The sequence below is a fragment of the Rhincodon typus genome, chromosome 1, assembly GCF_021869965.1.
Source record: "Rhincodon typus isolate 14 chromosome 1, sRhiTyp1.1, whole genome shotgun sequence".
Taxonomy (NCBI): domain Eukaryota; kingdom Metazoa; phylum Chordata; class Chondrichthyes; order Orectolobiformes; family Rhincodontidae; genus Rhincodon; species Rhincodon typus.
The window spans coordinates 94,045,422-94,060,191 of record NC_063332.1 but is presented as its reverse complement, the minus strand read 5'-3'; the positions used below and the strand labels follow the sequence as shown (position 1 = coordinate 94,060,191).

Sequence of the window (14,770 nt, the reverse complement as noted above, 5' to 3'; positions counted from 1 at the left end):
GGACAAAAGTGCGAACTGCAGAAGTGAGGTGAAAGTAACTGTCCTTTGCATCAAGGCAGAATTTAATTGAGTGTGGCGTCAAGGAGGCCTATCAAAACTGAAGTCGAAAGCAACCCGAGGAAAAACTCTGTCGGCTGCAGTCATACCTAGCACAAAGAAAAAAATGATGGTTGCAGTTACTGAGGTCAATCATCTCAGCTTCAGGACATCACTTCCATAAGCCTTGTGTCCTTAGCCAACCATCTTCAGCTGCTTCATCAATGACCCTCCCTCCATCATAAGGCCACAGAAGTAAGGATGTTTGCTGAAGATTGCACAATATGTAGCACCATGCGAAGCACGTCAGATACCAAAGTAGCATATATGTAACATTATATGCAGCAAAACCTGGACAATGGCAAGGCTATGGTGAGCTCAAACAAGAGACGAATCAACCATTTCCCCATGACATTTTACAGCATTACCAATCCTCCACTATTAACATCCTGGTGGTTACCTTTGAACAGAAACTAAAATAGACCAGCCATATAAACACTGTGGCTACAAGTGCAGTTTGGAATTCTGCAATGGGTAACTCACTTCCTCTCTCCTCTAAGCTTGCCCACTATCTATAAAGCATAAGTCAGGAGTGTGACTGAATATACTTCACTTGAATGAGAAGTGTACCTCCAAAACCACTCAAGAAGTTTGAAGCTATCCAGGATAAAACAACATGTTTGATTAGCAATTTACATTTACTCCCTACATCACCAACACACCACTGTGTACCATTTACAGATGCTGCAATAACTCATTAAGACTCCTCTGACAGCAACTTCCAAATGGGACATGTACCAGCAGTTGGTATGCCACAGCAAACTCCAGGATCTTGGTCTTTTCATTTGCTTCTCAAACCTTGCATCCTGTTCTTTCTCATCCTACATGTTCACTCAGGTCACCTGCCACCACCAATCTATTTGAAATATGTGGTTTCTTCTTTTGCCTTTGGTCTGTAACAATTAATTCCACATTGCAACCCAGTTTCCAGCTTTGTTGATTCTGTCACTGATGCTGTCCACTGCCAAAAAGTTGTGCATATTTCCTTTGACTAGTACTACTATAAAACCATTTCTTCTCATATTCCAACGACAAAATTCTACTACCACTTGCTCTCATTTAACTGTCCTTTCACTTTGTTTGACTATCCATGCATTCTAATTCACACCATCAGGCCAGTAACTTCACCGCTTCTCCGGGTCAGACAACTGATATTTAGGCTTAGAGTCTGGTGACTTTATTTTTTACCTCTTCTTTGGGCTTTCTTGTTTACGCATCCTTATTTATTGGTTGGTAACTCTTATCCATTCCTCATAAGATTGTAGCAGGGTCCTCTTGGACTTTAGCTTTATCCAGATAGATTCTGAAGAAGTCATATTGCACTTGAAACGTTATTTCTATTTCATTCTCGACAGGTACTGCCAAACCTGCTGCGTGTTTCCAGCAGTTTGTTTTTATTTCAGATTCCATCCTTGGCTCTCCAGGACATTCTCTCTTCTACACTGTAATATCCTCCTTAATCAATACTGCCATCTTCCTTCTTTCCTTCCTGAACACCTTGTATCCAGAGACGTTTAGTATCCAGGGTGTCCATTATCATGTTATTTCCAGTTGCAACTCAACAATGTTATTTCCTACACTTTACATAGCCTCAGATGTATAGATCTAATTTAAAAGCTGGACCGGTAATGGGTTCACATTTTCATTTGAAAACTCAGCAATTCCTACCACTATAAAATTCTATATGCAAGGAAGTAATCAAACTCATTATGTAGGCACATACATCATTCAGTGAATGGCTATTACAGGTAAAATTAATTGGAACATATATAGCTCTAACCAAAATTCCCCAAACATATATGTTCCCGATTCATAATTAATCCAGCTTGTTTATTCAAATTGTTATGCCAGCTTTATGTTTATTGACTATGTGAATGAAAAATTTATCCTACTGCACATGGAATTAAATAAAAAACTCTACAATCTAAGTTGACTGCATAAAAGAATACTGTTTTCACTTGGGTTTAATAGGTTCCTCCTGGCAGGGTCATGGAAACTTGACAAGTAGCTCTCTTCAGTTTAATGATTAGCTATTAAAACTACGAGGTGGAACCTTCTGCACTGCTACCGAAATCTCAGAATTTGAATTCTTTCCTTCTGGATGTCTGATTTTTTTCACATACCAATTTCCTAGAATTAATTTTCCTGCTGTATTCATTGCAACAGTATAAACTATGTAAGGCAAGTTGGTAGTTATAGGTACAGTCTTTGGCATTGTCAGGCACCAAGTAAATAGCAAATATGGAGGGAAATATGTGAATGTGAAGTCATACATTTTGGTAGGAGTAATAGTAAAAAGGATTATTCCTTGAATGGTAAAAAGTTGCAGCATGCTGCTATGCAGAGGGACCTGGGTGTCCTTGTGCATGAATCACAGAAGGTAGGTCTGCAGGTACAACAAGTAATTAGGAAGGCAAATGGAATTTTGTCCTTCATTGCTAAAGGGATTGAAATAAAAAGCAGAGAGGTTATGTTGCAGCTGTACAAGGTGCTGGTGAGGCCACACCTGGAGTACTGTGTGCAGTTTTGGTCTCCTTACTTGAGAAAGGATGTACTGGCACTGGAGGGGGTGCAAAGGAGGTTCACTAGGTTGATTCCGGAGTTGAGGGGGTTGGCTTATGAGGAGAGACTGAGTAGATTGGGATTGTATTCATTGGAATTCAGAAGATTGAGGAGGGATCTTAGAGAAACATATAAAATTATGAAGGGAATAGATAAGGTAGAAGTAGAGAGGATGTTTCCACTGGCAGGTGATGCTAGGACAAGAGGGCACAGCCTCAAGATTAGAGGGAGCAGATTTAGGACTGAACTGAGGAGGAATTTCTTCACCCAGAGGGTTGTTAATCTGTGGAATTCCTTGCCCAGTGAAGTAGTTGACGCTACTTCAGTAAACGCTTTTTTAAAAAAAAGTAGATTTTTTTTGAACAATAAAGGAATTAAGGGATACGGTGAGAACGCGGGTAAGTAGATCAGAGTCCACGAAAGGATCAGCCATGATCTTATTGAATGGCGGAGCAGGCTCGAAGGGCCAGACGGCCTACTCCTGCTCCTAGTTCTTATGTTCTTATGTAGCAAGAAGCTTACTCCAGTTTGTTTCATTCTGTTTAGGTTTTTGACATCTGATTTACATGGAACAATTCAGATTTCAAATTTACCATTTTTGATTTTGTTTAGCCATTTGAAAACTTCCATTGTAGATCCTGGAAAACCTATTTCTACGTGAAAATTTGAGAATCAGGAGTACATCTCCATGATAGATGATATTGCAGTCCCAAAAGAAAGATCCCCAGGTAAGAACAATTCAAAAATCCTGACACGCAAGTGCAGTGATGCGGCAAAGCGGAAATCACTTCAGAATGATAATAGTCCATAATTGATTACAAAAGATAACTGCTCACTGCTGCATTCCATTCAATTTTAAAAAATCGTCAAGATATCATTCCATTGGTAAACCTACAGTTTACATTTAAGTTTGCTACATTTTACAGGGGGCATTCAAAACATTTGTTCAAAAATATCTCTGAATTGCAATACCATGGAAACAAATTATATGTTGCAGTTATTACCTGATGAAAGGCTCGGAAATTTACCTTGGCCAAATAAACAACAAAATACATTTCCACAATTCAAACAGAACGACACTCTACCTTTGTAAGTGACTTATAACCAGTTTCTGAATACTAGAATAAGATGATTCTATGGACTGTCCGAGTTTCTTTAAGCCCTGTTGGATTCAAAGTAAAAGATCTGCTTAAGCATAAAAGTAACCAGTTGTACATATCACAAAAGTCTAGCATTAAGTTAGGGAGAAAATGTGAAATCCATACGACAGACATTTATGTTGATGGGCTCAAAATCATTAGTAAAGTCTACAAAGAAAATTTCTTCACATTCTTTATTTCTATTTTTTAATACACTCACCTTAACTGTTAGCTGGTTCATTAACAAAGACTGCAACTCCGGACTACAAAACAAAAAAAAAATGTATAAGTCACAGCCAGAAAATAAAAAAGTTTGATTAATTGTCCATTTTTATACAACATATAACAGCTGATACCAAAAATCTCTCTCCACCCCAGCTACTTTTAAAATCAATGGTTAGAGATGTTGGTTCGCTGCTCATCGAAAATCCTCTTTCTCTTCTGTCCACACGCCCGTGTACAATAAAACTTTTCTCATTGAGATGTTCACCTCAACCAGTCATACTGTCTCTCCTCCAAGTTCACTGACCTCTTATGTTTCCTAAATTTCGCCTCCATGTAAACTCACTCATCATTATTCATGGTCAACTCTCCCCTCCTACTCATGTGGTCTTGCCTAGATGTTTGAAGTTCCGACACACATAAAAAGCTTGACTCCAGCCAGAACAAAACAGCCCACTTGTTTCAAACATCTATAAACATTCACTCCCTCCACCACTGACATATTGGCAGTTTGTACCATCTACAAGGTGCACTGCAACAACTCACAGAGGTTCCTGAGACAGCACCTTCCAAACTCATGACCACCACCTTCTAGGAGGTTGGGACAACAGGTAGATGGGAACACCATAACCTTGAAGATACTCACCATTTTTACATGGGAATATAAATCCATTCTTAGTTTCACTGCATTAAAATCTTGGAACTCCCTTCCTAATGGTCTTGTGGTGTACCTACACAAAAAAAGACTGCAGCGGTTTTTGAAGGCAGCTCACCACCACCATCCTTCTCGGGGGCAACTAGGAATGGCAACAGATGTTGGCCCATTCAGTGACAGCCATAGCCCATAAAGGAATCAATGAAACAACTCAATCACTCTTCACTGGCTCGCTTCACTCTGAACTCATATCCTTCTTCCATGTCCCAAACCAAACTCTTCCTTTTGTATCCACTAAAAGAAACTAGCTATGCATTTGCTTACAAATGCACTTTCAAGAGTTCAATTGTCTAGCCCTTCTTCCACTGTTTGCTAAAATTCTGCAGCTTTTGTTTTAGTGAATTCACTTTCACTCAAGTATCTCAAGAAACTTTCATCCCCATTTCCCAATAAAGCCTTCTCACCCTTCCTGTTCCCCTGGTACAGATTCACCTCCGTGCTCTTGAGTATAAGAGACCCAAACTTGTAAGGATACGTGAACTGTTTAACCATCCATTGCCAGATCTGCCCACGTAAAGCAGTGACCATCCAAACTCTCTACTTCCATCTACAAGAATGTGATAGGGGCTCATGGGCGTCTTTATCACTAAGATCAAGATCATACAATTAGGTCATGCCATTCTCTCCCCTCCGCTAGCCATCTTCATTTAAGGCATCCCCAACCATGGCCCTGAATTTGCACTGTTCTCCATTTTTAACTTCTTGCCACTCATGCCTTGTGAGCTCATTTGTCCATGAACCCTCAACATTAACTTCCACTATTGATCAACAGATTTCCCTGCCTCGTTCCCTTGTTAGCTGGTATTGGTACTAATTCTCCTTCTGTTGCTGCTTTCTACTTTAAGTTTATCATTATTCTTTTCCTCAGAAAAAACTGAACTTGCTGCCTTGAAAATCATGGACCCACTCTCACCCTCCCTTTTCTTGCCAAAGTACTTGAACATGTTGTCATTTCCAAAACTCTTGTCTGATGTTTCCTGGAACACCATGCCTAAATGGGTTTCTGCCCCTGCCACACTACCGAAATAACTCTCCAAGTTACAAATGACATCCGACATAGCTGTGACAAAGGTGAATTATCCTTTCTTATCCTTTTTAACGTATGCAGCCTCTGATATGGTAAGGTCAACCATGTCAGTGTCCCCTAACATCACTCCACTGTCGCTAGTGGGTTTCGACTAACCTGGTTCCGTTCTTACTTATCTGATCATAGCTAAGGATTCATTTGCAATGGCTTCACTTGCTATTCAATCACTGCTGGTGTCATCCAAATATCTAAGTTTGGACCTTTCCTATTGCCCAATGGCGACATATCCACAAGCACAAGCTTGGCTTTCACATCCAAGTCTGACTACACGCAGTTCTCCACTGTTATCAACTTATCCAACATCCATGCAGAAATTTCTCTCAATTAAATATTAGGAAGAGAGAAACCATCGTTTTCGGTAGCCACTCCATCGCAAACAAATTCTGTTCCCTAACTATTGATTCCATTTCACTGCCTAGTAATAACCAAAGACTAACACTACCTGTGATACACTTTTATATTATACTTAATACACGTAAAGCTCAAGACCAAAACATAAGGAACACTCACATACAATTATATACAGATTTTATTAACATATTCCTGGACAGACCTACCTAGCTTTACCCCACATCAGTAGTTCCATGAACTCTTCCTGCACGGAAGTCTTTGTGCTCTTTTCCTAAAACCAAAGAAATAACATTTAGGATTCTGTGATATATATTCAATCACCAGAGATTTTGTCAGCACCATAGACTATTACATAGTGAAATTAAACTATGTCATTTCCATTGCTCTCTCCAAATTCTAGTCAAAATTCATTAACAATGAAAAAGGGAAAAGAGGGGACTGTGGAAATTTTAGCCAGCAGTTCAAATACAAAAGGTTGTACAAAGTAAATTTTAAAAAAGGCTTTTAAATTACTACAGTAATGATTAGAAAAAAAATCCAAAAGACATTTGAAATAGCCATCATTTTGCCAAAACTGAGGGCAGGGTTCACAAAGCAGGGAAATGTTAGGCTGAAAGGAAGCTCAATATGAAAGCATGAAATGGGATCTACGAGCAATTCATGAAGAGGTACAGCACCAAGTAAATGTTTGATACACAGCAAAATGAATTTACTGCTGAACAAGGTGCATGCAGGAAGGGTTTCCAACATCAGTACTTCAGGACACTGTTCCCATAAAACAGCAGTGCAACATTCTGGGAAACAGGGTGACTAGACTCAGTATTGTGTACAGTGCCTGCAAGGTTAGGGACTGGCCTGGAGTAGATCGGAGGGTTTCAGGATCTGACAAGGCAAGATTATTTGATAGCACCTTGCATCCAGTGAATTGTGAAGCATGGTCTGACATAAACTATTAGTGAGACTGCCACTGGAGTATTGTGTACAATTTTGGCCCTCTTACTTGAGAAGGGATTTAGCTCTATTGAAGGTAGTTCAGAGGAGGTTCGCTAGATTGATTCCAGAGATGGCTTTGTCTTGTGAAGCGAGTTTGAGCAGTTTAGGCCTAAATTTTCTGGAGTTTAGAAGAATGACAGGAGATCTAATTGGGGTATATAAGATGCTAAAGGGGATTGATAAGGTAGATATATTAAAAAAAGATGTTTCCACATGGGGCAATCTACAATGAAAGGTCATAGTTTTAAGACAAGAGATAGCAGGATTAAAACAGCGATGAGGAGAAATTATTTCTCTCAAAGGGCTGTGAATTTGTGGAATTCATTACCCCAGAGTGCAATGGGTGCTGGAACACTGAGTAAATTTAAACAGAAGAGGGTGGTGGAGGCAGGTAGTCAGACACATTTAAGAAGTATTTGAATGAGCAACTAAAATGCCAAGGCATTGATGGGCTGTGGAGCAAGTGCAAGCAAATGAAACTAGTGTGGTTTGGTGTTTATCGATTGGCACGGACATGATGGGCCGAAGGGCCTGTTACCATGCCGTATGACTCATACAGAAACAGGTGGAAGGCAATTAAAATAGAAAGAAAGGAAAAGAAAGAACTCAAATAATAAAATCATGAATTACAACACATTAAGGATGGCAGTACAGGTGAATTGGCACAACCGTAAAACGTATAGTCTCCTGGATGCTCGTGAGATGCACATCTGCCGGAAGTATTTGCAACTCAAGGATTTTGAATCCGGGTGATTAATTGGAGGCCAAGTACTGGACATTGCGACACTTCAGGGAAAAGTAAAATGACCTGGATATTTTGTACCAGAAGGGGGTTCTTACCCCTTCAACTCAGGTTTTTCATTTGATCACTGCTCAGGGACAGGGAAGTGTGGTGCACATAACGCAGGTGAGGAAATCTAGGAGGCAGAGAGCAGGGGCATCAGATGACATAATTGTCCAAGAGGCCTGAATTCCTTCAGCTTGTTTGGAATGGCAGCAAGGTGAGCAGGATGAATAAGCTAACTGACCATGCCATCATTGTACAGGAAGCCATTCAAATGGAAGGAATGAAAAGAAATGTAGTGGTGGTATAGTTCAAGAAAATGAAGTGCACACTATACTTTTCAAAGAGCAGGTGTTCAGCAGATGTTTTTCCTGGGTTACGATATCTGCTGAAGGCAGGAAGGGAAGGATCCAGTCATCATGGTGTGTAACAGATTGATCAGACATGTTTCCAGTAAATCACTCGCTTTTCCGATACCTTTAAGAAGCATTTCCAAGGGTTTGCTTCTCAAGGTTTAGTTTTAACAGAATAAGCAAAATACTCAGTTCAAATGGGTTAGATACATGTAGCGCATGAATGCCAGATATAGTCGGCAAAATGATGCGTTCTGTTTCAACATCAGGAACTGTATAGGTTCAAAATTATCATCTACTAAACTAAGTATTAACTAAAATTGAGTATACTGGACAGTCGTATTGTTATAATGAGAAGCTCAGCCATTAAATGTTATTTCACAATTGATATTAATTGAATAGTCAATAGTCATTGATTAAATTATGTTCCTTGGAAATACTTTGCCCTTATCTACAGCAGAGGACATAGAGGGATTCCCTCAGCATCAAATTTGGTTTTTAATCATTTACAGGACAAGAGCATCGCTGGCTGGGCCAGAATTTATTGCCACTCTTTAATACTCAGAGGGTAGGTGAGAGTCAACCACGTTGCTGAGAGTTTGGAGCAGGACAGACCAGGTAAGGATGGCAGATTTCCTTCCCTAAAGGAAATTGTGAACCAGAGAGGCTTTTCCAACAACTGCTGTTGAATGGATTCATGGTCATCCTTAGACTCTTATTTCCAGATTTTTTTATTGAATTCAAATTCCACCATCTGCTGCAGGGCGATTCGAACCTGGGCCTTCAGAACGTTATCTCTGGATTAATAGTCTAGTGATAATACCACCAGACCACTGCCTCCCCGTAAAAAAAATCTCAAATAATCATCTCAAATAATGCCTATACAACTGAAATATAAACTGTTAGCCCAAAATCATTGAAGTTATTCTGCATACCTGGAAAAAATAGGCATGACAGAAACATGCAATGCTAGTCATAGAGTTAATTTATGCCTTTTAAATCTGAAAGCTCTTGAAGAACACTGTGGGAACTATAGAACATGTATGAAACAAAATACAATACTGTTGAGGTTGGTTGGCTCGCCGAGCTGGTTTGTTGTTCCGCAGACGTTTCGTTACCGTGCTTGGTAACATCCTCAGTGCAGCCTCTGATGAAGCGTCGGTGTGTTTTCTCGCCTGGTTTTTAAACTCCGGGGTCCGTTGCGATGGATTGCCTCACTTCCGGGTTTCCTCCGTAGTGGAATGTATATGGGGTCGAATTATTAATAAACACTGAACTCGACCCCATATACATTCCACTACGGAGGAAACCCGGAAGTGAGGCAATCCATCGCAACGGACCCCGGAGTTTAAAAACCAGGCGGGAAAACACACCGACGCTTCATCAGAGGCTGCACTGAGGATGTTACCAAGCACGGTAACGAAACGTCTGCGGAACAACAAACCAGCTCGGCGAGCCAACCAACCTCAACACCCACAACCCGAGCTACAGATCTACTCCAAAACCTTAAAATACAATACACTGCATGACTAAAATAGAGTTATGTATGTCACAGCTGACCTGCACAAACTTTGTCAGTCTTAAGTCCATTTGCATCAAAATGTCTTCCCATGCTTCACACATGCAGGCCAAAGACAGCTTTTGGTACTATCAATTTAAAAAAGAACAAGGAAGTTTAGAAAAAAAGTGAAGACAACCAAGGTTAATGGTTTTTTTTAATTAACAATTTATTAATTATTAAACTATCCAACCTAGTAACTTATAAATTCTCTGGTATTATATTGTAGTCCAGGGGTCAAATTCCATATTTTTCTTAATACAGCTTCGATTATCAAACTAGAAACTCCCACATGCATACGACAAAGATGATACTGGCAAACTTATAGCAAAGGAAAACTGAGATGTGTATTCTTAACTATATTGCCTTATTACTAATTCAGTGTTGTACTCATAAGTATATTGTCTTATTTCTAAATCTGTGTTGAAATTACAGATTATCCTGTAGCCTACATTTCACCAAGGTAAAGACTTGAATCTGGTTTCAACTCTCAACCTCCATTAAAGAGCCTATTAAGATCAATTATTTCTTGAACAACAAAATAATCAGTTGCCCAAAATCAATCACATGAATGAAAGTCTTGAAAGCACTTAAAATCCTTTTTCAGGATTTAGCTTATTATAAGTGTGACACTATTCTAGCATTTCAGTAATACCACTACTCAAGATGAGCAGTTTCTCGAATGTACTGAAGAGCCCCTTTGTCATCTAATGCATGAAGCGTGACGTCGGTAATTATATGAATGACAGCAGATTGGGAAATGGGGAGTTGCAATAAGACCTGGGTGTCATTGTACACCGCTGTTCAAAATAAGCAAACAGGTGCAGTAGGCACTGAAAAAAAAAACGGTATCTTAGCCTTCATAGCAAGAGAGTTTGAGTACAGGAACAGTGATGTCTTGCTGCAATTGTACAGGGCCTTGGTGAGACCACGCCTGGAATACTGTGTGCAGTTTTGGTTTCCTTATCTGATAAAGGATGTTCTGGCTATGGAGGGAGAGCAACAAAGATCTACCAGCCTTATGTCTAGAATCGCAGGACTGATGTACAAAGAGAGATTGCTTAGGACTATATTCATTGGAGTTTAGAAGATTGAGGGAGGATCCCATGGAAGCCTACAAAATTCTAACGGGACCACACAGGATAAATGCAAGAAGGATGTTCACAATGATTGTGGAGTCCAGAACCAGGAGTCACAGTTTAAGGATATGGGTTAGGCCATTTAGGACTGAGGTAAAGAGAAATTTTGTCACCCAGAAAGTGGTGGAATTCTCTGCTACACAAAGCAGTTGAGGCCATAACATTGAATGTTGTCAAAAAGGAGTTAGACATAGTTCTTTGGCCTAATGGGATTAAAGGCTATTGGGAGAATGTAGTAACAGTGTGCTGAATTGGATGATCAGCCATGACCAATTTGAATAGCATAACAGACTAGAAGGACTGAACAGCCTACTCCTGCTCCAATTTTCTATGTTTTCTAAACACACTATTGAACAAGGGGAATCTATCATTGCAAATATCAAACCTTTTACAATAGGCCATACATATACACGGCTTTACAGAAATACCAGAGGAGCAGTAATTCTGAATCATTCGTTTTCACTCTTCCTCTTCTTCAGGCCAGAAGCATCAAGGCCAATTGCAGTGAAATTTCAGCAACAGACTCAAGGACTGAATTGGGAACTTCCTGGTCCATAAGGTGATTGTGCTCAAATAAGTCACAAGGTGAGTTAGTAGTTGAAGACAAACAAAACATTGCTTTTACTCCCAATTTTTCTGATTGAGTTACGATTGGTTCAAAGTAAAATCCTTTATGTATGTGACAAACTGTTGCCAATTAATACTTTCCAGTGCAAGGCAATGGACAAAAAGAAAATCATATGGACAGTCAGACAAATTCAATGCTCTCAATAATTAATCTCCAAGATGATGATCCCAACTAGTGTACATTTGTAACTATGTTACCTGGAGCAGTGTTGAAATATGAGTAAACTTCCGGGCCATGCGAGTTACCTCAGGCAAACAATCTGATAGCAAAGTGGTATCTAACTATGTAAACAAATTAGAAGATCACAGGTTAGAAAGTCAACATCCTCTCTTAATTCCTTGAACTTACACAATGCTGTAATTAATGTCCAATCAAATTTATAGTTTGATAAAAATTCTAGTAGCATACTGAATATGAAATCCTAATCAACTTTAATGGCTCCTTATTGCGAGTTCAGAAGGAATTTTATTTTGCATAAATAAAGTACTGGTTATAAAGAGATCTTTCATGATGAATCGTACAAGTTTAAATCCATTATCTTAGACATTACACACATTTCTGAGCAAAGGTTAGAAAATTCTACCTGAAAATAGCTGATAATTGGTTCTGGTTCCTTGGACAGTTGAACTTCTGTGATAACAGACAAAGCTTTCAGGTCACTGGATAAACAAAGATCCAGACAGCGGCCTGCAATCTCCAAAAGGAAATCATTTTTAGTCCAACATTGTGTATTTATTTAAAGGATGAGTTACGAAGCACATCAAACTATTCTCTCAAAAATACATGGAAAAACAAAATATTTTATAAAATGAAGGAATTGGCCATTTTTGACCAATCAGAATACCGCAAACTATTCATTGCCCACCAAACATGCACATGTTATTTGCTCCAATATCCTCCTTTGATAACCAGATTGTTTTGGTACATTGTGGTACTGTCAGATAATGTTTCAGCATTCAGAAAAAACAATATCCGGCATTTGAAATGTAGGAATTGGTAATGTAAATAAAGTTGAATTCAACCAAAAAAAAAAGTACTCATGATTTGGACAGACTGAATACTTCAAAGGTAGCATCAAAGATCTAGTAGCCTGCAAGCAATTTCATGATGCTATTTTCTAATTGTCATTGACTGTCCTTGTCTTTCCATTGCTCCATGTCACTTGAACCTCATTAAATATAGTTGATGCTAGATACTATCGGCAAGTTAGCCTAACATCAGGTCATAAAGAAATTGCTAGAATCCATTATTAAAGTTATAGCAGAATAGTTAGAAAATCATAATGCGATCAGAGTCAACAGGACTTTGTGAAAGGGAAACTGTGTTTTACTCATTTATTAAAGTTTTTCTGAGGAGGTAACAGCTAAAGAGAGCTATTACACTATTAAAGGGAACTAAACATTACAAAATAACAACTTATTCCTGGCACAAAGGGCTTATCTAATGCTGACAGATTGAACAGGTTTGGTCTTTACCCATTGAAACATGGGAGGCCAACAGGCACTCTTATTGAAAGATGCAAGAGCCCAGGTGGACTTGACAGAGTGGATTCTGAGAGGATACTTTCTCTTGTAGGAGTATGCATTCTGTTGCTTCCGAGTGTTGATGGTTGGAAGTAGATGCTTTTGGATGCAGTGCCAATCAAGCAACCTGCTTTGACTTGGAGATAGTAGGAACTGCAGATGCTGGAGAATCTGAGACAACAAGGTGCAGAGCTGGATGACCACAGCAGGCCAAGCAGCATCATAGGAGCAGGAAGGCTGACGTTTCGGGCCTAGACCCTTCATCAGAAATGGGGGAGGGGAAGGGGGTTCTGAAATAAATAGGGAGAGAGGGGGAGGCGGATAGAAGATGGATAGAGGAGAAAATAGGTGGAGAGGAAACAGACAGGTCAAAGGGGCTGGGATGGAGCCAGTAAAGGTGAGTGTAGGTGGCGAGGTAGGAGGAGATAGGTCAGTCCAGGGAGGACGGACAGGTCAAGGGGGCGGGATGAGGTTAGTAGGTAGGAGATGGGGGTGCGGCTTGAGGTGGGAGGAGGGGATAGGTGGGAGGAAGAACAGGTTAGGGAGGTGGGGATGAGCTGGGCTGGTTTTGGGATGTGGTAGGGGGAGGGAAGATTTTGATTCCCTAACCTGTTCTTCCTCCCACCTATCCCCTCCTCCCACCTCAAGCCGCACCCCTATCTCCTACCTACTAACCTCATCCCGCCCCCTTGACCTGTCCGTCCTCCCTACCTCGCCACCTACACTCACCTTTACTGGCTCCATCCCAGCCCCTTTGATCTGTCTGTTTCCTCGCCACCTATCTTCTCCTCTATCCGCCCCCCCCCCCCCCCTATTTATTTCAGAACCCGCTTCCCCTCCCCCATTTCTGATGACGGGTCTAGGCCCGAAACGTCAGCCTTCCTGCTATGACTTGGATGGTTTCAACCTTTGAGTGCTGTTGAAGCTGCACCCAACCAGACAAGTGGAGTGTATTCCATCATGCTCCTGACTTGTGCCTTGTAGTTAGTGGACACGTTTGGGGAGTCAGAAGGTGTGTTTCTTGCTGCAGCATTACTAGCTTCTGATCTGCTCTTGTAGTCACTGTATTTATATGGCATGTGCAGTTGAGCTTCTGGTCTATGGTAACCCCTCCTTACCTTCTCCAGTAGTGGTAGCAGTGCCTCACAAGAATGCATTTCTCCAACAGCATGGCAGCATTGGAGCCATGCAATCATTCATTGCTCTCTGTAACTCAAATATGTTTCTCTGTGTGCGTGTGTGCGTGTTTGGGGTGGTGGTGTTGAGGAAAGTACAGATCATATCTGATCAGCCCTGATTTTATTGAATGACAGAGCAGGCCTGAAGGGCCTACTGGTCTTTTATTGTTCTGAATTATGTTCCTATGTTTTGCCAAACAATGTTGGAGCTCAAATTGGAATCAAATGTTGTTTTGCATGCTTATAGGCATTAATTGTGATTGGGGCATATACTCCCTTACACTGGCCAACTGTCACTGTTAGGAACTATTTGAAAATGTCAGAGGTCAAGATTTCAGTGGGAACTTTTACCTGCCTAGAAACTGATGCTTTTGTTCCATCTGTATGGAAATACAGTGAATTGCCATAAGAAAATGCATAATTTATGCTGCCTGGAGCGTTC

General features: G+C 40.3%; 1 protein-coding gene across 1 annotated transcript in view; it reads right to left on the bottom strand.

The window, feature by feature from the left end:
- The window catches only part of anapc4 (anaphase promoting complex subunit 4), a 45,325-nt gene extending 31,018 nt beyond the window's left edge, over positions 1-14,307 (bottom strand). Inside the window, exons 1-7 of the mRNA XM_048602096.1 lie at positions 14,269-14,307; positions 12,211-12,321; positions 11,825-11,908; positions 9,863-9,949; positions 6,379-6,443; positions 4,018-4,060; positions 3,744-3,820 (exon numbers count right to left, since the gene is read on the bottom strand). Coding sequence (XP_048458053.1) covers positions 3,744-3,820; positions 4,018-4,060; positions 6,379-6,443; positions 9,863-9,949; positions 11,825-11,908; positions 12,211-12,321; positions 14,269-14,307 — 506 coding nt within the window. The remainder of the gene's footprint in view (positions 1-3,743; positions 3,821-4,017; positions 4,061-6,378; positions 6,444-9,862; positions 9,950-11,824; positions 11,909-12,210; positions 12,322-14,268) is intronic.
- Between the last annotated feature and the right edge of the window lie 463 nt (positions 14,308-14,770).